General features: G+C 42.6%; 1 protein-coding gene across 3 annotated transcripts; it reads right to left on the bottom strand.

Annotated features, from left to right (window-relative positions):
* Nucleotides 1–383: 383 nt before the first annotated feature.
* LOC108034022 (uncharacterized) lies at nt 384–21,887 on the bottom strand. 3 transcript variants are annotated; one of them, XM_050884801.1, is made up of 11 exons: nt 21,855–21,887; nt 21,092–21,366; nt 14,310–14,485; nt 12,855–12,921; nt 12,478–12,793; nt 12,279–12,408; nt 11,627–11,764; nt 8,900–9,094; nt 8,216–8,333; nt 1,723–1,844; nt 384–896 (listed from the first exon to the last, which is right to left on the bottom strand). In XM_050884801.1, the coding sequence occupies exons 3-11, from the start codon at nt 14,392–14,394 to the stop codon at nt 808–810; spliced, it is 1,260 nt and encodes a 419-aa protein (XP_050740758.1). In that variant the 5' UTR covers nt 14,395–14,485; nt 21,092–21,366; nt 21,855–21,887; the 3' UTR covers nt 384–807. The 3 variants fall into 3 exon arrangements, with proteins under 3 accessions (XP_050740758.1, XP_050740759.1, XP_043950164.1); XM_050884802.1 differs by lacking the exon at nt 21,855–21,887 and adding an exon at nt 21,813–21,830; XM_044094229.2 differs by lacking the exon at nt 21,855–21,887 and adding an exon at nt 21,652–21,758.
* Nucleotides 21,888–22,632: the final 745 nt, after the last annotated feature.

Here is a 22,632-nt window from a genome sequence, read left to right as displayed (position 1 = left end):
AATGAATAATAGCAAATATAGGGATATCGATGAATGATTGGGTTTGTAGTGAAACGAATGAGGTAGATGACTTTATCTGTTGGCTACCAAATTTGTAGTATTTATCTGTTTCAATGTACCCATTTACATTTATCTAAAAGGAACTTTTTTAATTGAATTATGGCACTTTCTTAGTCCTCCAAAGTAAGTTTCTTCTTTAATGCGATATTATCAATCGTACCCGATTCCGTACCATGATTTATATTATGATGAGACATTAAATTATATGACAACTCACCATAGAACTTCGAAGGCATGACCAGAAAATGATAGTGTATAAACATGATGCGGTATAGAGGCATGTGGGTGGTTTTGGGTGATGATTTCGAGAGGTAAATAAAAAATTACATGGCCAATGATGGAGTTTATTTATTAAATCCCAAAAGATTACAGCATACATTTTTTATTAAGATTATTCGTAGTTTATTACAATAAGTGGGAGATTTCGGGCGGGGGAAAGCAAATTTTGGTTACACGTTTATAGACTCCACTTTCTGGACATTTAATTGGGACATACAATACACTACAGTCTAGAATGGGTTTTTCAAAAATATTATCTCATAGGTTTGCTTCGCTGGAGCCGCGTTCTGCTTTTTAAAATGGACTGCTAATACTATGAATTCCGCTGTTCGCCAATCGTAGAGCTTACAACTTATGACTATTTTTTAAAGACAGCAATTCAATATGTGCACTTCTACGTTCTGCATTTAATTTAGGTGTGTTATCATAGCTTAGCCGAAACGTTGCGATAGTCCCCTCCGCTGCGAATTAGTTCGTTACGACCGAGTATTTGCGGGCCGTGTACTGGCTCTGCCTCTGATAGTGTTGCACATTATGCGTGGGCACTAGAATGTTGCCTAGTACAAATGAGAATTATTTATTAGTAAGTTGGTGAGTAGTTTGTGATGTGTTCCATTTGACTCTTTGCTAATTGAGTCCACCTACTTTGTACTTTTGCCGCGAACCAATTAGAAGTCTTGTCTTATAAGAGCCCCAACATTCCAGCACGTCCAAAGTGATGACCCTGCCACTTGGTTCCCAGTAAAACTGAGCTCTGATTAGCCCCATTGTTTCACACATTCGCGGGAAGCCCGTAATTACCCCAGGTACTATATAATTTTCGAGGGTTTTTTATTCAATCAAAAGGCTCGGCGAGTCCTCAGAGCCCGAATTAAGCCAAAGTGAGCATTAATAAATCAAATAATCGTGTGAATCGAGTACTCTACACTCGAGCGGTTCAGGCATATCGGTTTCTGTACGACCGTTTAATTTTATATTATCAAATGAATTTTTAGGAAGCATATTAAGGGCGGGATCCGAACCAAAATGGTTTTATTGTATGGTAATTTGCGAAAATTAGAATTCCTTATTTTCATCTTTGCTTGGTTCTTACATCTTACATCGAAATTGATGGGCCACAAAAATGTTTAGTTTCTTATGCTCTTGCTAACTGGTCCCGAAATTTGTAATAAAATTAAACAGTCTAACAACTCAGCATTTCCTTGTTCCTCTTCCATTGAGAACATGTATCTTATGTGATCCCATGCTTACCAATCAACCCACTCGCTTACTGAGCTGATGGCGCGACAAACGCAAATTAGCCATAAAATCAACAAATCCCCAAAAAGACAAAACATTTAGAGAGGGGTAACGGAGGGCCAAGACCCAACCCCTGCCACTTACCTGAGGGGCACGGTGCGTCCAGGCAAGGATTACGTAGCGAACATGTGCGTCCATCACCTTCGTAGCCGGCTGGACAGGAGTCACACTGGGCCCCATTCACGGTGTCGTGACACTGAACGCCTCTGCAAAGGGAGACACAGATTGTTGTTAATGCGATCGAGCAGGAGGATGCAATGGGATGGGCTGTGTGTGTGCTGGCCGATCTGGGCATATTGTTTATTATTATTAATACCGACAGCCAGGAACAAACAGCAACAAAAGACTGTTGATGTTGGACACAGTCGAGCACACAAAGGCATACATATTTATTAATGATGTTTAGTGGAAACGGCTACACACAAAAGCCACTGCGCCGGGAAAAGAGAAAAGTATGGGGAAATAAAAAGAAAAGGTTGCCCCGCAGAGGGATTTTGAGGATGCGAGGGTCACAAAAGCACCGACAAAGCGCACTTCGACAAGCGACAAGACATGTGGATTTCTGGACGCCGTTTTCCCCGCAGGAAGACAACGAATCCCGAAAAGAAAACAAATTACAATTACAAGAAAATCTTATTAAAAGCCAGCGAAACACAAATAAATAAAGGAGCGGGGCACTCGGAGTGTGTAGGCCACGATGCGCATGGCCCCCGGCCAAATCACAAAAACATCCGAGTGCATTGCATGCATGTAAATTTCTCCGACCGTTTTCCTTATTTATGCTCCAGAGTGTGGGCTTGCTTATGGCTCTGCAAAATATTTACATATCATGACATGGTCATTAGTTCGCCTCGGTTCGGGGTTACAGTTACACGCTGTATTGGCCCAGCGGCCAAGGTTCCAAAGTTCCAATGTTCCATCTTCATCCACATCCATTTTCCCCAGCAACTGCAGTCCGTTTTGCATCCCACTTTGTCGGAACATAACTCATGGCAGTCCAATTTCCTAGGAAAATCACCCATCAGCAGGAACTACCGTGCCCAACTGACCCAGAAGCCATAGTTTCAAATATTTTATGGCTGAGCTAAGCACACAGTGCGTTTTCGCCTGCCGGAAGTCTCGGTCCACGAGTTTGTTGTTATAGCCCTAGAATAGTAAGGACTTGGCCCTAGCTTCCCAACTTCCATTTGCCCAATGGGCAAATAATAATAATGATGAGGCAACCAAAAAGTGCTGCCACTGACAGCTCTAGTCCTAATACCCTTAAATATAACAAACCCTTTAAAAAGGCAGACTTAATCTCCCTACTAAAATTTGAAAAAAAACATTTTTTCATGACATTAATATTTGTACTGAAATAAATCGAAGTAGCATATATCAGAGTTATTCAATAACGGATACACTGTGAACATGCCTTATATCTTGCTTAAGAAATTCCCGACGTTAAAACCAAGATTTTAAAAGTAAAGAAAAAAAATATTTTTTTAAGTTCGAAATGTCAGCCTATAAATTATTACCATATCATATATTCAAAATAATTTAATTTTAGTTCTTATTCTCGAACCCAGTAAATTATATGTGAATGTTAAAAAATGTCATTACATTTGATTACAAAGTTATTTTAACTAGAAGATTGTTCACAGATTCCGATCTATTTATGATCTCATATCGTATGTAAACCTTAACTTGCAAAGACCATATTATATTAACCATTCTCATTTTGAGCAGAGTATTATAACAACATTTGGTTGGCTAAAAAAGAGGGGAGTCTTGAAAACTTGAAGTATTGCCGTTGTTATTTCTTAGCGCTGTCAGTTGATGAGATCCATCAGCTTGGGGCCCTCGAGTTTGGCATGTCCGTGGTGGGCAACAACACACTTGTCCCGATCCCCGGGAGAGTGCGTCAATGTGGTTCTTTGGCTCCAGTGTGGAAGCATTTCGGGGCTCTCCCCGACTGGCTGGGCGCAATTAGCAAAAAGTGTTAAGTACTTAAGTGGCAAGCGGTCCAAGTCAAGTGAGTTAGGTCCCCATCCAAGTTGGATGCTGCGTGGGGGTTTTCGCTTTCCGGCTGCGTTCCCAGATCCCTTCTCCTCCGCCGCCAATCTTTTGGGCCAGCTCCCCCTCTCCTGACCGCCACTTTGCGCTTTTCTGCTTTGTTTCAGTTCACTCGACCATATTGTCTGGGTCCGCGGCTCTGCGGCATCGTTTGAGTGCTGGGAAAATATCCAGTCAAGCGCAACGAGGAACGCATTAGCATTTCAGTTTCAGCCGCCTCTTGGCTGGCATGACGGACCAAGACCCAATACCCAATCCTAAGCCCATTCCCAAACCCAGAGCCACTTGCCTTGTCTTGACTGCCGTTCTTTCCGAACGTTCTTTTTATTAACCACGCATTCATAATTCATAATTCCAATTTGCTGGCTTGGACCCCGATCCCCAGCGAGTTCGAGTCCAGTTCAAACACCGTCCCAAGGAGCCATAGAAGGAATAGGGGCAGGTCCCCGAGAAGGAGCAGGGCCTGAGTAATGTGTGAACATGGCTCTGAAGCATGCAAAGGCTTTTAGCTGTGGGATGGAGATGGGGCCTACAAAACTTTGGATTAACACGGATTACTGTGGTACAAGCTCGAAGTATTCAATATTATAATACGTGGGGCTTGTCAGGGTCCAGCACCAATCACATATTTTAGATGTCCCCTTGGCCGGTTTAATGGTCTATTAGCCAATCGCTTCGAACGAAAGGCCTATTCTTAGGGCTTACTTTACCGCTCAGCCATTAACCTCACCCAAATGGCTTCTAATGGTAGCGCATGCAAATGCTCTCTAACAACAAAAGAGCCAACAAACACTTGGCTGCCACTCGAAGGAGAGCTCCCTTTCTGGTGGAGAGTCCAGGCAACCAGGCAGTGCCACCAAGCGTCCTCAATCTTCATGCCATCCCCAATCCCCAGTCCTCGAATGTGGCGCACGCTTTGGACAAACTGCAACTGCCATAAAGCGGCGTTTATTTTGCCACAGGCCACTTATCTGCGAGGTTGACTGGGGCTCCAACTCCATCTCCACCTGGGACTCCGGCTCCAGCTCCAGCTCCAGCTTTTCAGCTCTTTGGCTCGGGCCTGATCTCGAGTTGGCCCGGGCTTGTTTTTGTTTTCATTGCTGCGCCTGCGCATTGCCAAGACGACCGGCGTCGTAAAATGTTTATGCGGCGATACCATATTGCAAACTCCTCACGTGGGATGTACGTTAAATCCCTATTAGGGTATTAACTTAACAGTCTGGCTTCAGACTTGAAATAAAAGTAATTTTAAGTTAATGGTAAAAGTAAACACTAGAAAATAATGGCACTGAAATGGCTATGTGTAGTAAATAATATCAGATACAGCTAAAGTCACGTTTTCCAAAATAAATGGGATGGACCTTTAGCTATACTGATATTTTATGATAAATGATCAAACTATGTTGAGTGGGTTTCTCATGTCCCTGCCGAATAATGAATCACGATGGGTTTGAGACTCTGTTTCAAGTACTAATTGTCTAATTCGTGAAATTTCGCTGGGTATAAACGAAGGCCGGGTGGGAACCGCTGCCAGTCGACTATTAATTTGAATTCAAGCAGTCAAACGCTGCCTGAGCCGCAGAGTCAACAGCCACGGCAAGCCAGGCACAGTAACAACAACAGCAACCACGACGACTTGGAATCAATGGATCCACTTTTTCCGATGCGTAGGCGAACTTGATTCACACTGAGATATGCGTTCCACCGAACTTTGATGTTTCGAGCTGTGAACCAGCTAGCCGCTGCTTCCACTCTTGGCCTCTCCTGCTTTTACCTGTGGCTCTAAACGTTTTGTTGCCAGTTGGGCCCCGCCAGCAAGAGGGGGGACTGGAAAACTTAGATGGGAGAGGAAAACTGAGAATCTGTGGGAAAGCTGCCTCAATCAAAATGGAATTCTGTCGCGGGAATTGTCCAACATGCTCGTACACATGTTGCAGCTGCCATCGAATCTGCCTAGGAATCACACTCCAAATCGGTATCTCCGATCTCCAGATGGTAATATTATCTCCCAAGGTTCGTGGACCTGGAGCTTGATTGCATTGCTGATTGTTTCGTCAAATGCATAATTTAAATTGAGCAGCAGCAGTGAGCGCGGTGAAATCTTTCTTGGCGAAGGCGCCCGACTGTCAACGGCCTGGGGCTAACTTATGATTGGCTTTTCAGGTGGTCAGCACTACCTGGGAGTGCTCCTTGGGAAATGGAAAGTGCTGGGCGAAAACGAAGTGGGCACAAAAAAGATCTGCAAATATCCATACGAAAGAAGCAGCAAAGTAGTCAAGATCCTTCTTTAATTATGGGTATATGGTTCATTCTTATGTATGGACTTACATCTTCTAATTGTGTACATCTTAAATATTTCATGGCAGCGTAAAAATGTCTAAATAAATAATCTACAACTAAGCAACATTTTATGAATTTACAAAAGAAGGTTCTTTTAATTAAAGGTCTTATGGTGTTTATAAATCAATCAGGAAAGTTACCATAATATTACATCAAGCTAAATTTCACATTTTTTTTCAATTCCTGGAAAAGATTTTCAATCTATTAAGAGCGCTACTACGAAACTCAGGAACCGAACCCTCCATCATGAGATCCATTATACAACCCGCTTCAGAAGACACCATCAGCCAGGGATACGTGGATATTGGGACCTATATAGACCGCCATAAAACACACACGATTGCTGCCACAACAAAGGATCAACAGGTGTGCATGTCATTAGTGCGAGTTTTACGGCCTTTTAATAGAATCCGATAGTCTTCCAAAGACCCCGAAAGAATGGGAGTCCGAATCAAAGTGAAAATAAACAAAGCGGTGACCAGGCTGAGATGACATTTGGTGGGTTCTAAATTAAAATGATTGGGCTTGGGTCTTTCGCTTTTGGGCCTACCACACACATTGACCACATTTCATCGATAATGAAAGATGACAGTAACGAGTCGGCGTCGTGACAACATTTAAGGCAATTTTATGCAAATTAAAATACGGTCAGCCAGGGGCGCACCTTGCCCGCAACCCAGGCAACGTAGAGTAAACAAACCGATCCGATCCGTAGACACCTACAACACTCGGTTCTTAGTGGGTCCCCACAAAGCCCGGTGTTTTTTCCAATAATTTACCCAAATTTATGGCCCAATGGGAGCCTATGCGCGTGGCCAGGAGAGGATAGGCGCTCGCTTCTCGCGTTTCGTAGGGTTCTCGGTCAGGGAAAGAATAACAGAAATCACTTTGAGTGCCCTGACACAATGAAGTCGGCCGGTCCTAAGAATTTCAGAGCCCAAGCTGAACTGGGTGCGGGTACTTTGTGCCAGCTCACATTTAACTAATATATGCGGCTGTTCAAGTGCCATTTGTGGTCCAGACCTCACAGCTTTCGGGGCTCTGTACTGCCAAGGGTTTTGTTGCATTTTGTCCAACAATATCTACAAAATATTCCTCCTCGGTTCCAGCTCCGTTACATCGCATAACTTGTTATAGTTTTGTTTAACATATTTATGATGCAGACATTGGAACAGGCCGAAATAATGTTTTTATTAGGATCACCAGCAGTGATGTGGGTCTTTTGCATAATTAGTTGGGCTGACACAAATTTGGCAGCGCCAGAACAATGTTTACCTCTATATTGATTTTCGATTGTGACAAACCCTTCCGGTTGGAAAACGACAACTTCACATGGTGTGGGTGGATTGACAAGAGCAAGATTTCCCTGGTCTTGGGTTTATGATTATGTCAGCAGGCGACTGAGTTGTAGATCTATATTCGATGACCAAATTTCCACTTCAAGTCGCGCTGCCTGACCTCATTAATAATCTTAAACAGATCAAAGAGATCAGTCGATAGATAAATCCCTGCTCAAGACCATTTGATTATTTATGCAGACCCGATAATGCGTAAGAAATGGAAAATCTCGCAGTGTAAGAGGGGATTAGGAAGTCTTCGCGTTCGAACTGACATATCTACGATCTAAGAGCTTATCAGATGGGAGAGGTGAGAATACAGGTTCTACCATCCCTGCTCACATGACTCACAGCCATTAAGCCCAATCCACTTACTCTGTTCTGGGTAACCAGCTTACGTCCAGGGCCTACTGGCTCCCATTTATTCGTAGAATCACAGAGTAAATAAAGGCCTAAATGTGTCTTCTTCTCAATGGCCATCACGTGCTTATCAATCACAGATATATATGCAAATAGGCCTCGGAACGGGGTCGGATGAGCCTGTCAAGGAGGCGCTGGCTTGCTGTTTGACTAGATCATCAAACCATAAACAACATAAAATTGCCATTAAGGCCAAATGCAAATAATTGCACAGTCAGGGCAGGGATAAGCCCTCGGATGGCGGTGCTTTTCAAGCCCTCAGAGTCGCAGCATGACAAATACAATTAACATGGATGCGATGGCCACGCCCCTGACGCCATTAAAAACTCCACAAGCCGCGTTAATTTGGTTCGCACAGGCGCACGAAGAGCACACGCACAGCAGTATTTAGCAGAAAAGGATGCAGGACGGACTGGTGGACTTACGGATAGCAAATGTGGTGGGCGCAGGTAACGCCCGGCTTACAGGTCTTGCCGTCGCCGATGAAGCCGAGGGGACAGAGGCCACATCTGGGACCGGCCGCTGAGTCCAGGCACTCCACTCCTGCAAAATAAGCAGAAAGAAAGACGAATTTGTACTTTATTTCTTATTAACATAAGTTTCTAGCCAATAAACCCTTATAACACCTGGCTAATTGACTATCTGAGAATACAGTTAATTTTTAATCAATCTTCATAGGGCCACAAACAAGCAGGGTGACACAGATAGGAATAAGTCAAACAAAATGTATAGGCTATAATAATATTATAATTTAAATATTAATTTCAATATTTTAAGAGTTTATACTTACAATATATATTTCACTTATATGATGTTTTAGAAACTATAAATATATCTTTAAAGCTTTCTAAAACGCTCTAAAACTGTATTAGTAGGTTTTAAAGACTTTAAATAACACCGTTTTAAAACAAATACTAAAGGTGTAAAATTGCAAAACATTTTTAGCTTTAAAGCCATGAAGATAACCTACCTAAATATTGTATGTAATGGCAAAATCTTTTATTGAATAAAATAGGCAAAAGTGTCATGTAACCATGTAGGATAATTATTCTGATTCTAATATTATCTCAACACCATTTCACTCCAAGGCTTTGGACGATCGCACTTACCGGGATAGCAGGGATTGGCGGACCGGCAGTCGGGCTCGATGCGTAGTTGGTTATCGTTGCTGAGGGGATTCTTGCAGCCGGCACAGTTCTCCAAGAGCATCCGCAGGTAGGCAATCTCCTGGCGCTGGTGGGCGACGTCTTCGCGGAGCAGCTTCACCAAAGCCAGTAAATCGCTCAGCGAGCGTGCGAGGGCGTCTGTTTGGAACAATGAGTGTGGAGCACGTTGAGATAAGTCGGGTTCGGTGGGACTTTAAATAAAGCAAAAATAATTCACCAACACCCTCCACGCCCCGGACTAAAGGCGGCGAGTGTGTGTGGGAAGCGTTCAAGCGTCTGACAAGATTAAGGTCTAACCGATGCAAAATCGCACTCATTCAATGGACTTCGGAGCGGGGACCCTCTGATTGCAACCTAATCCGCTTTGTCGCTCCAGTGGATCCAGGATCTCGAACAGCTGCTAATGTGTTCGGCGTTTTAGTGCAGCTTAATGCAATGGGACAACAAAGCCGAGCACCCAATCCCTTTCTCTACACTTCTTATAGAGGGTCCCTATAGGGATGAGATTAATTGGAGGCCGTGCCATAATTCAGGTTGTAAATTTATGCATATTCTGTGTGTGGGCTTAGCTTGAATTCATAAAGTTTAATTTTGCTTTTCTTTAATCATTTAAGCGTATGACTAGGGGTGCCAAGAATGTGCAACCGGAAGTTAACACAGTCAATTATAACTACCTATATTAGAACTCAAAGCTCTACCATCATTAGTTCTATCTTTCTATCAGACTTTATAGAGATATCTCAATTTCTTATGGTTATCCCGACCAAGTCGTACAAATTGCAATATATCGCTCATAGATCTGCCATCTCTAGGCCCCTTAAGTTGTACAACACCGTGTAAGACACATGGCAACATCTAAACTAGTTCAGCCGAGTGGTCGGTTCTACGGGCACATCTGTCTGACTTTGTCGGTTTACCCGGCCTGAGTGAGTGGCTCCGAGTGAGTTTTGAGTTTTGTCAACATTGCAAACGCCGCCGCCTCAACGCCCAAACGCATCCGTTCCAACTCGGATCGGGGGCCTCTCGTCCCGCTGGCTGCTCCACCTCGATCTCGGGTCCTCGCCCCAGCAATCTCGATCTCGTTTTGGTTACATTTGGCAACCTTCGCTCCTATCTGGCTCGGCGGCCGCGTGGCCACGTAATTCATTCATTACGATTTGCCGTTGTCGTTGCCTTTGCCTTTGCGATTTATATGCCGCGCCGTACTCATGTCGAGTGCACTCAGAAAACTCAGGCAATCTTAATGTGATATATTTAACGAGACCGAAAATAAAATCTATTATTACAAATAATGTATTCCTAATTTAAACGGATCGATTTGAGTTGACTATCTTACAATCAAACCAGACGTTGACCAGCAGATTGATGTAATTTAAATAAAATATTATTTAAAATCAGATTACATTTGGAAAATGATATACAATATATTAGTTATTATACAAAAATAATTAATTTAATATTTAACCAAAATCGTTTTGCCACCAATAACTTTATTTTCTTACAGTGCAATCGACTCCGCATCTAAGTGTAGATTGTGTGGGTACAGATCGTAGCTGGCTACCAATTTGGTGTCTTTGCTCTGAGCCAGATAAATAATAATTATGCCGGCTCGACACCAGGGAATTTACCACTATGGATCGTATGTGAGCCGAGTGCACAGCTTATGCACGGCTTTGTCATATCTCGCGTTCATTAGTGTTTTCGCTCTGTGGGCGCCTCGTAGGCCCCATCCCCTCCCGATACTACCCTTTTCTTTGTGATCACTTAGCGGCGACTTATTGGCCAAGACAGTGACATCGATGAGGGTACTTACGGCTATATTACACAGGCATAGATACAGATAGTGCATGGGTCGTTATTAATTGCTTGCCAGATTTATAAGGCATTAGCGAGTTAAGAGGAGATACTTTACGACGTAATGCTCAAGGAAAAGCAAATTGGTGGGGGAGAAGGGCTTACAAGGGTATTAACCTTTCGAGTTGCTTAGTTTTTTTCTAGAACTAAACTATTTGCGATCGGTTTGGCATCCCACATATTGCTTGCCTTATGAAGCACCCCTTTGGGTTATCGATCAATGTCAGTTCTTTCCTTTTGACATATCCGTTTCCTCTTCTTATTCAAATCAATAAATTCTGCGACTGGCCCAATTTAATCATCTTTGTTTTGCGACTTAAGGTATTATAAAATAGTACGTGTTGCGGGTTTGTGGATTTGGTAGTGTCTGACATACTATTCTTGGTATTTCACAAATTTCTTGCTTTACTGATATGGTTGCAATTCGAGAATGAGAATGTCCCTACTGTGTTCAAGGCCTCGTTCATTCACTTGCACATGCCATTGAAATCCCAAGCCCCCACTCAATGCAACAATCCCCCGAATCGGTTCCCCAGCCCACGCACATACCCCATTTCAGGTTGCTCCGCAACATTTGCCTAATTGAATTATGTTCCTCGAGTGACATAAACGCCAACTGACAAAGGCCAAATAATTTCATCAAAACGAGCATCGGGCTAACACGAGCCGAACCCTCGGAGTCGTAGGAAGCCTCGTTTTGGAAGGGGCCACGCCTTTGGGCCCAGATCCGTGGACTGCCTCGACTGACTACCGACTGACAGTTGATAACCAAGTGCGGAGGTGATGGGTGGTTCAGGTGAGTGCCGGGCAACCTACCTTCGCAATCGCCATTCAGAACGGGAATGTCGCCGCGCTCCACGTCCGTGGGTACCTCCTGGTGCCTGCGGTCCGTGACTCCTTCCCTGGCGATGGTTGGCTCATACCAGCCGCGCACATCGCGCTTCTTGTTCTTCTCTGCAAAGATTGGGAGACGGGGAAGAATTATTAAAGGAAAATAATTAAATAGGAGTTATCTAATAATCAGTAAGTACAATAAATGGAACCACTTAAATTATGCGTAAGAGTATATTATCTAAATATACAAAACTTTTGTTACCAAGTCAAGAATCTATAGATAACTTAATCCAGTAAAGCTACAAATTCCATATTTTTATCAAAAAATTAAGTTGTACGGCAACTAAACAAAATAAAGGAACTAACTAACAACTGATGATTCAGATCTTAGAGGTACTCGAAGATCAAAAAATAAGTAATACTAGAGATTGTTAAATAACTTATCTTATAACTTATACCTCTTTCGAAATTACAAGTTTTTTAGTTGTTACAAAACTTTAGCTATTATACTCCTTTAATACCAAAGAAATTAAGTGTTAATAAATCTTAAGCCCGGACTTTCAAAAAGTATTTTTCCCAGTGCATGCAGATTTGGGTGGGTCGTAGGGAGCCAAAGATTGTCGGGATAACTCACCTCGCTCGGTGATCTTGTTGCGCAGCATGCGACGGTTGCCGCGCCGATGCATTCCCTTCTGGCAGTTGGCCCTCTGCAGGGAGTGCTCCATGTCCCCGTCGAAGTGGAGGGGATACTTGCGCTCACGGAACTGTCAATGGAAATGGTTCACTCGGTTCACTCACTTGCAGCCTGGGCAGACTGGGCTGCATCCACTCACCAGCTTGATCACCGGATCATCCATCTGGGTGTACAGCTTGGCCAGGTTCATGTCGATGTCGTGGTGCGTGCTCGCCTTGCAGTCCACATAGAGCGTTATGCGATTCTTGGAGAATTGCAGCGCCAGGGATCGGATGGTGCTCGTCTCGTTGATGTTGGGTATCTCGAAGTTCCGCGACTCGGTGGCCCCGTTCGCACTGATGTCCAGGGTTACCCGCTGCTGCTTGCGGTCCAGGAAGAAGGACATCTTGTGCTTCAGCGTGGGGAAGTCGATCATGAAGAGGGCTTCTATGGATATGTGCAGCTTTCGACGAGGTCTAATGGATATTGATTCGAAAAATCAGGCATCATTCCTTGGAATCGTTGTTGATAACTAACCGTATGTGTCGCGTTGATATGACCACATCTCCCTTCCTTATAAACTGTTCCAGTTCAGCAGAAGCGACTGCAAGCGAAAAGATAAATATTATGTACACTTCAGTTTATTTTGGTGGACGTTTAAACATGGCCGAGGTTCCTGCCTTATCTCGTTTCGGTTTCAAAGATCAGTTTCGAAACTGTTAAGAACAACTTCCGTTCTACCGTTGCCACACATATTGATTACCAAATAAACATCTAAGTATAGACAGAGATAATAAGGCTTACGGAACCCTAATCACCATTGGGTCATGTTTGTTAATCTCTTCAAGCAAACCGAGACTTGGCCACTTGCTCTGTTTGCCCACAAACATTGGCAATCGCTTATTTCGCCTGCCACGGATTACAACACACCTCGGACAGGGAACATGGAACTATTTATTTTGGTCACCCGAAGAGACTGCCTCTAAGGCCGGGCCGTGTTAGCCCAAATAAAAACACGCGACACCGTATTTGCACAATCCGTGGGCAAGAGAATCCATCAAGACGACTCCATATAGAATTTCACGCATTTGTGCGGTTATTTGTCATGCTGGCAGCGACCGACTTTTGACAGGCCCATGCCAGGTGACCTTCACGACGTGGACATGGGTTTGGATATGGAAACGGACATGGACATGGACTCGGGCCCGGGACACGGGCACAAGAGTGGCGATTTCCAGTCGCGAGATGGCCTGCGGCTCGTGATATCGCCATCTACGGAGCAGGGAGGTCACCGACTCAACAGCCGGTGACCCGACTGTCATTTGGCGACGTTTGCATTGGGATTTGAGTTCGAGATTTACATAAATCGCCGAGTTGTTAACCAAAACTATGGCTTTCGGGCGTTTCTCGGCAAGCATTGACAGCGGTGCAGTCGCTAGCTAGCCATAAATATTGTGAAAATATGTGCATACACTGCACATGTGGAAAATCATGTGGCTATGTTCGTATAAATCAATTAATTTAAAGTCAATCCAAATAGTGTGTACGGTTTCGGAAGAATCTTAGAAAAATGCTAATCGAAAGCAATTAAAATTTAATAAAATATCAATCTGAAAGAACTATAGATTATAAAGCGTTTGGAGCTGTGATGATTATTAAACTATTCAATCCAATTACAATTTAATAAAATATAAAAGGACACATACTAAAGAAGGCCGGAAAGGATTTTGGAGCTTAAAGGTATTTAACTAATCAAACCGCTTGATTTTTTAATAGAATTTTATGGTGATTCTCCTGATTTGAAAATGTAATTGTAAGTTCCGAAAAATGTATAATACTATCTATAAGTGTTTTGTATCTAGGAACCCGGGAATTCTTCGTGGATTTATCTAGTAGTACATCAAAACTTTTTCTCAGTACCCTCGGCCAGTTGGGAAAAGAGGTGGCTGGATCGCAAACAGCGGGCGGGAAGGGTGGACCGTTGGCACTTACCTGGATCGAGTGAGAGTGATGCAACCTCCACAAATGTCAGCGCCAAGGCGGTCAACCCGATTAGCAGCACGCGCGTCCAATTCATCGTGCTCGTTGCTGCTGCAGTCTTCTGTGTTTTGGGTGTGGGGATGCAGGGCGGAGGGTACCGGCTCCTCACTCCAAAGTCTCTCCGTCCGCTGAAATATAAATATAAAGAAAGAAACGATAAAGCGAAGAAAATCAGACCTCGGTCCTCAGCCGGTGGTTGTTTATTTACGTTTAAAAATAAAACGATGAGAAAACGCATTGCGTAGCGGGGCATAAAATAAAATCGCATAAAATAATAAATAAAATTAAAATTAAATTGTTTAGCTGGAAAAGTATGAAGCGAGGCACTAGAAGAGCGATTGATAAATATTTTGCAGCATTTTTGAGATTTTTAACAAGAATCTTAGAAACTTTAGGTTCCCCCTTAGAATTTTGTATTGCCCACCTTGCCGGAAGTACTTGGTCGGGTATCACATAGATATATCAGCTCAAAGTATATATTTGTATAGATCTCCCCCCTAAATCTTTCATCTCTTCAGCCATCTGTGGGCGTCATCATCATAAAGCATTTCGGAGCTTAAGTTTTATATTTCTTGTTGTAATTTTCTAGTGTGGATTCTTTGAGTATTCTGAGATTTATGTTGGATATTTGCAATCATTCTTTCTTGCATGCCTCCTTCAACTTAAATAAATGTTTATTTAATGTGTGTTCCCCGATTTGTTTTCGCCCTGGTGTGTGTTCAGGTGCTTCCCCAGCGGAAGTTTCGAGGAAAAGTTGATGGGAGCCTAATGCTGAATTTTTGATGTTTGAACAATTTCTGGGAAGGGCTGTGATCAGATAACGTAAAATGGCCTTTACATAAGTAAATTTATGATTTTAATTACTTGGTAAAAAAATAACTGACCAATATTAGGCAACATTCCTAAACTGCTTTGATCTGCTTTCCTTAAGAAGCCCCATCCTTTTTTCATGATTCACATAAATCTCAAAAAAGCGACCTACTTTCTTAGCTCCTTTGCGCATCATAAATTCAGCCTTTAACGATCAGTGAAATAAAATAGGATAGGATAGCAAGAAGTACCCACTGATTGGTATTAAACAAGCTGTGGTCGTAAAATGAATTGTAAAATATCCCCCAAAAATAACCAGTTGCAATTGGGCATTCAGCTCATCACTTGAGCAGCCACAAATGTCAAGAAGTGTTACAAACTGCACAACACACGCATACAATTGATAGAGACTTTCAGGTTGATTTTCCAACTTCCCAGCCATTACACAACTTTCATGCTTAAATAAACACAAGAAATGTGGCCGAGATGTTGCTAGCTGTGGCCTGAAGGTGTCCCAGGAATGTGGTAACGGTCGACGATGCTCCCAGCCATCCAAATCGCGATTCACAGTCATAGTCGGAGTCAGAATCAAAGCCGGGCCAAAAGCAAAAGGCGTTCTGGCCTTACAAGACACGACGACAACTTCTCCGATACTGGTCCAAAATGTTGACTGACAGTTATGGATTTATAGTGGCAGTTGTTACTGCTGTTGTTCACTTCTCGTTCTCCTGGCTACAATGTCACTGAGTCACAAGTGGATCTGTGGGCTGTGGATCTGTTCCGTTTATGGGTGTAATCGCAATTACCAGAGCATGGGTCTCTCCGAGTAATAAAACTGCTGGAAACGGTGGCAGATCACATCGACTATATACTTGGGCTGAGAGCATTCGAAAGTATTTTAGGGTTTTTATTGTCCATGCGACAGATGGGATCTGAGAGTGCTTTAGGACGGGAGATTAAGCTAGGCAGTTGAGAGCCTCGCTATAGAAAAGGCACCATAAGGAAGTTTAGGTAAAGGTTAAAAAACCAAGAAATTTTTTAATAAATAACAAACATATATCATTGGAATCACGGGTTTTTGAAAAATGCTTGACTTAATTCTTTAAATAAATCTCCCATCAAAAGATTAAACAAACAAATTCCAAAGATATTACCAAGTCCTCAAGAGATTTCATCCCATCATTGCCATAGGTTCTAGAGACCTAAGCCATCCGAGCTATTCATCCACTTCAAATTCCCTGAAAGGTTATCAAAAACTTAACCCAAGCGTAATGCCCCCAGACCTGTGCCAAGTGTTCATTGAAACGTTTATTAATACCCAGTTAAGTGCCCGCTGGCTACCGATCGAAACTCAGAACATTTCCCACCAAATGTCAACCGAGTAATCCGCCTCGACCATAAAGAAAAACCGAAACCAGAAGTGGAAATACCTCCGAATGTACGCCTAAAAACACATAATCCCCAGGCCTGAAATTTATTAAATACTTTTTAATGCCATCGGTTTGGTATAGATCATGCATAGGCCGAGCATATATTATTGTCCAGCGCCCACGCAGTCGTCAACTCGAGGCCCCAAAAACAGAATCTCGCCAAGGAGACGCCAAAGAGTCGGAGGCAAAAACCACAGCCGCATCTCCCCAGCATTCACATCACGAAGACGCCGCCACATCGACTTAATAAAGCAGACAAATCAGAAACAAAGTCCGTCTCCATAAACCGACGAGTACATTGATTGACATTTAATTAAGCAAAGGCAAATGCACACGGAAGCCGCAAGCCAAAACCGCAACTGAGTAGGGTTCCAGGGGATCTAGATCGGGATCGGGATCGTCACCCACTAGCCGGGTTAGAGCCCCACTGATCCGAACCGATTGAACAAGTTTAGCGTCACTGTCACGGCAGTGACAAAGGCGTTTCTGGTCTATCATCAAAGGAAATCTGATGCTTATCGGAAAAGTCATTTTCATCAGATTAAATGGCAGGCCGGTGAGGCAGCGAAAGGGAAAAAGAACCCAGGGTAGCCGGTTGGCAGCGAGGGTTGTTTCAGAGGTACAAAAAGGGGTATTTACAATATCGTGAAACAGATAAACTGAGTTCAAGCCAGAAATGCGGTTTATCTTTAGCCCACTTGGATAAAATAAATATTTGAATAGATCTCTAATCCCATATCCTTCCATTACATAGTTTCTTATACAAACTTAAGGCTTACAATAATATTTTTGCATCCTTCAATAACAGAAATTCCAATTAAAATTGGAAAACGTACTTTTCATAGAAGAAATTGGCAATGTTGCCTACCTGGCACGTTTTGTAAATTTTAAATAATTTTTTGCAAATGTGTTGACCAATTATATAGTTTTATTGCAATATTTTTGCAAGTATGATCTATAAATAACTAATTGAGTTAATCAGAGGACTATTATCTTTGATACGTTGAGTTTAATGAAGCTTAGGCTTTAAAAAATCCATATTCGGTGGCTTAGTTTTTGTGTCCTAATATAGAGTCGTGATTGCGTATTATAAAATGATTTCATACTGCTTTCTTATTCACCTCATGGGAGAATTTAATACTGTGTTGCCAAAGTACCCTCTTCAAAACCGGGCTTAATCAGCAAGGCCAAACATCTCAATTGTTTTGAACTATTGGATGACTTAATGATACACTCTTGTGCCGGCCCTCGTATGGCATTAGAAATTCAAATATTTTGACTCTTTTTCCCGGTCGCGCCAGCATGCAACCGCGGTGTCCACGTCCCCCAGGGCGTTTAAAACGGCGCAAAAATTAAAACGAAAAGAAAAACGCTCGCGAAGCTACTGCGCATGCGCGGCGGCTAAAACCGCGCAGTCGCGGTCGCGTGTGGGCAGGACAAGTTTCGCTGCCGCCGCGGGCGTCGTGTCACTGAAATCAAATCAGCCGCGCTTAAATGCTCAGACCCAGCCGAAAACTTCAGTTCGAGTTGGGGCTCCGAATGGCTGGCAAACCTGCTGTCAGTCGCTGGTTTGACATGGAAAAAATCTATGCCGGCGCCTACGCATCGCGAGAAAAGAGTGAAAAATCGAGAGAAAGAGCGGGCCCTGGCTAAGCCACTTAGGGAAATTCTTCGGCGGATTTTCATTTGCAGCTAGCTTTCCCCGCACTTTATAATTGGAGCCAGCAAAATAACGAACTGTGGTGAACTGAATTGATTTTGAGCAGCCTGATAAATTGGTTTCATCATAATAGACTTTGTATAACTTCCGGCGCGGGGCAACCATTTTTTTGGTCGTCGCTTTCAAAGTGTCAAGATTAGGATTGGAGTCACAGTCGAGTTCGGCAGTCTCGGGCGGCACTTGACGTCCTCACTTTATTGATTTCTGTATTTGTATCGATTTGAATTTCGACTCGGTCTTTTTGTCGGATTTTTCCCATTCATTTTTACACTATTTATTTTCCACAAAAATGCAGTAGTTGACAGCTTGAAATGCTGCTTTTTCAGGTGTTATATGGAGTCCTATTTCAAAACATTGAAAGGTCTGTCAGTTATAAGCAGGGTGATGGAGATTTCTGGTATGGTAATTGCCACCTGCCAAGTTGCTCAATCGGAACAACGGCATAAATCAAAGTGATTGAAATTGTAGGTGTAAGAAAAGATTGTTGATAAATGTTAAAAACTGAGGTTTTGCCATTATTAATCTTCTGCCAGCAATCTTTTATCTAATGCTTACTTATTTTAAGATATTCATGCGATAATCTATACATACATACAAATAAATCTATACATACATCTATACATACGACAAAGGTCGTTAACCAACATTTTTAAATAAATGTGTATAGCCAGCAGCTAGAATCTATCCCAAATCGTATTTTATTGACATCAAATATTTCCGCTATGTAATTAAAAGATTTTTGCCAGGTGTCTGGTGGATAGGTACACCCCACTATTTGTCTTTAAACATTTGCATATCCTCGCAAAATAAATATTTAAAATGTATCCAACATAAAAGATCTTCGGTCCCCCGATTATAAATGATATTTTTCATGCCCGGATAAGATTTTGGCTCATTTTATGTTGGCGATCTTGTCAAATCGTTTGAGAATGTGTTTAATCTGTCATTAGGCCAAAACCGAAAACCCATTAACTTATGTTGATGAACCATTAAAACGAAGTCGCGTCTCCATTCGGCTTGGATTAGTTTTGAAGCCCCTAGTCCAAGCTGCCAACACAAAAGCCTCAGCTTCTTTTGTGGCTGAGCTTTATTTGAATTGCAAATTTCGAGCTGAAGTCAATACAAAGCATTAAAATTTGTTAGCCTGGTTCGCCACATAAGGTCGGATATCAGCGCCTGAATGACTTTCCACTGACGATGCGCTAATTTGCTGGTGCAACAATTTTCCACTTAATTTGCATTTGTTTATGAACTCATAACTCGCTGCCAAGCGGAAATTCCAATACCAACAATGGCAATATTATTTATGTTTTAATAATGTCAAACTCGAGCTCTATATATGGTCAGAGCGGTATTGCCATGACTGAGGAGTCTTCTGTGCGAGTAGAGGGGTGTCGATGTTTGGACAGGGCTAACAAAAATAAAAACTCTACTTTTGTCAGAGCTTTTTGCATAACGAAGAGATCTGAATTGACCACCAGAAGAAAGTCACCCAAAGGCCTTATACAAACTATCCCCCAAGTAGTGTTTACTACTTTTTAGGCCAAAAACCCCTCCAAGCCACAACGCCACTGCCTTTTGATAATTTATTCAAATAATAAAATAACCGCAAGTCTAAAATGTCTCTCGAACTGGCAGTTATAAATTGCTATGGGGATCGCTGCTGTGGGCGTCTTTAATTGAATCGCTTTGAATAAAGTAGCAGAGCAGATCGGAACCCAGTCGAAATAGCGAAGTGATTGGGAAATCGAGACAAATAAAACAAAGTATATAAACCGTTGTGGGGGACTGTGCCCAGCTTCATTTGGTCAACATCATTAACAATCTGGGGCTGCTGTTCCGAACAGAAATTCATATTTGGTAGGAACAAATATTCTTTGCTCCGACCTAGGTGATCACATAATTATAGTTCCCTCGAAGGCATAAACCTCAATCTGCTCGTTTAAATATGTGTGGAAAGTCCGGTAATTAATAAATTATGACTCGGCTGCGGTATTTATGGCGCCAATGCAGATAAGATCTTAAGATCCCCCATAGATTAATGTCGCTCGCTCTCCGTGGATGCCACAGGCCGATTTAGCTGCGAGATTGCGGTTGGCCTGGGTGTGGCTAATTAATATGTATCGATAGTATTTGAATTACAACAACAATTAGCATGATTTATCATCAGATATAAAATGTCGGTGAAATGAATCGAAGCCTTGCGGAGCGCTCGAGAAAAGTATTCATTAATGGGCCTCTCAACAAGTTGGTGATTATCAACCAAAAAAGATGGATGAAAAAGAGTTCCATCTAAGTGGGTGTAACGGAATGTATTTTTTGATCCATCTAGCTTTATTTTAGTTCTTTTTGGCACAAATCTCGAGTTTAGATTTTATTTTGCAAAGTACCGATACTTTTTCGAGTTTATTGCCTTGTATTTTTTTAAATATCATATAATATATCAGGTATTATTGGCTTTCGAAATATCTACAATTCTAAAGGCAATTGTATTAGTTTCCTAAAGCCTCATTTAAAAATAATACTATTTGAGTGCCTGAAAATAGTATGCTTTGTGTTTAACAGTCTGTAAATCTAGATAATTTACCATTTGCCATTCATACTCTGTTAGAACAGCTTAACTTAAGTTAAGCATGGCCACTTTAAGCACTCAACTCCCCGGGGTATTTGACCAGACTAACCCAGATTTTGGCCACACAACAGGCTCATGTGTAGCACACTCTTGAGCGCCTGTGGCCCGGGGGTCTGGAGGCCTGGCCAACCTTCACACTCACCTCTTGGTCAAGGACGCGGCTCGTGCTCGAGAAGTGCCACGCTGCCGAGGTGCAGATCCAAGTGAATTCTACTTGGCGGGACGGAAGTGACAGCTCCTTGTTGTTGGCTTGTTTGCGCCACTTGCGGCTGTCAACGCGCAATTTAGAATGGAAACGACTTGAGTTATTTTTACGAGTGTTTCACACTCTGCCGCCGCTTCCTGGACGACCGCACAGACACTTTTATTGGGTATTTCGGATGACCGAAAGATCAAACAACTCGCAGGCTCTTCACACTAAAAGAATCGATAACGAAACGGATGCATTAGATAACTTAAACTCTAAACCCTTTTCAAAATTCCCCCAGGTATAGAGGTGGAATGGGGGGACGTCACACGCGAAGATCTCGTGGAGCTGATTTTTATAGGATCGGGAATTGAGGATCGAGGCGAACACGCGACGACGGTCCTCCAGCAACGACAACTGCTCCAAAACTGACTCGCCCCGTTCGTGCCAATAAAAATTAAAACACTTTTATGCTATTAACGGCGAGAAGGCGAACCCGACGCGATCTTGGACACCTTGGAAATGGAAGTGGTATTGGAGGATGCTGCTTGAGGATCGGTTTTTTATATATGGTATATAGTCAGAAGACTTGTATTCAGTCGAGTGATTTTGAAAGACACTTCAAAACCGTAGAACAACGATCTGTCGCTAAGAATGATCTGTTTCGATTGCTGACCACCGATTGCTGATCACTTATCGAACGACCACGAACACGCACCGTCTTGTTCAACGTTCCAACGCGAACTGAAACTGAAAATTCGAAAATGCAAAGGGAGTGATCGGCGCTCTGCGTCGCCGTCGACTGAGGCAGCGACTGCGGCAGAGGCGTCGACTGAGGCAGCGACAACTTGTTGTTGCCTTGTGCAGTTTGTTTTTGTTCTCAGCTGCTGACTTGTTGTTGCTCCCGGAGAAACGCGACGCCGCAGCAGCCGCGTTTTGTCTTCGTTTGCGTTTCTTTTGCTTTGACGCGTGAGTAAGCCGCGACGCCCACGTGCGAAATTTGCGTAAACATCGGCAGTGTGGCCAGAGTGTCGGCAAAAATTGAGGAAGTAAGTGGAAAGCGGTAATGGACTTTGCGATATGATAACTTCCTCGGACTTGGAATCAACTTACCGAGGCGTAATCTGGAAATTATTACTCACTTCATAAATATGACAGGATATTACAAGTTTAGGCATTTTTACCAGCCTAATGGTTTTTATTTTATTTCTATGACGCATTTGTATTTGAACTAGTAAAGTAGGCACCAAAACTAGCCGAATCGGCTCCAATTTCTTAAAGTACTAACGATTTGTTGATGGTAAGGCCCTCTTTTTCACCAATTTCGATATTTATTCTGAAACTAATTAAGTTCAATATTAAAAAAACATATAAAAGGTAGATAAATACAAGTTTACATTACTTTACATTCAATTTATACAGTTGTTGAAAGCGGATTTGCATTTAGGCACTTCTGTACGTAATTAACTAAATGAACAGATAAATAAATTATTTTT

The sequence above is a fragment of the Drosophila biarmipes genome, chromosome 2L (genome assembly GCF_025231255.1).
Source record: "Drosophila biarmipes strain raj3 chromosome 2L, RU_DBia_V1.1, whole genome shotgun sequence".
Taxonomy (NCBI): domain Eukaryota; kingdom Metazoa; phylum Arthropoda; class Insecta; order Diptera; family Drosophilidae; genus Drosophila; species Drosophila biarmipes.
This window is presented reverse-complemented; position numbering and strand designations above follow the sequence as displayed.

Excerpts from the sequence above, each read along its gene's own strand:
- LOC108034022 (XM_050884801.1), bottom strand. The coding sequence starts at position 14,394 with ATGAATTGGACGCGCGTGCTGCTAATCGGGTTGACCGCCTTGGCGCTG. Across the intron at positions 12,409-12,477 it reads ATGATCCGGTGATCAAGCTG|TTCCGTGAGCGCAAGTATCC; the intron begins GTGAGTGGATGC and ends TTCCATTGACAG. Across the intron at positions 9,095-11,626 it reads TCTGAATGGCGATTGCGAAG|ACGCCCTCGCACGCTCGCTG; the intron begins GTAGGTTGCCCG and ends TGTTCCAAACAG.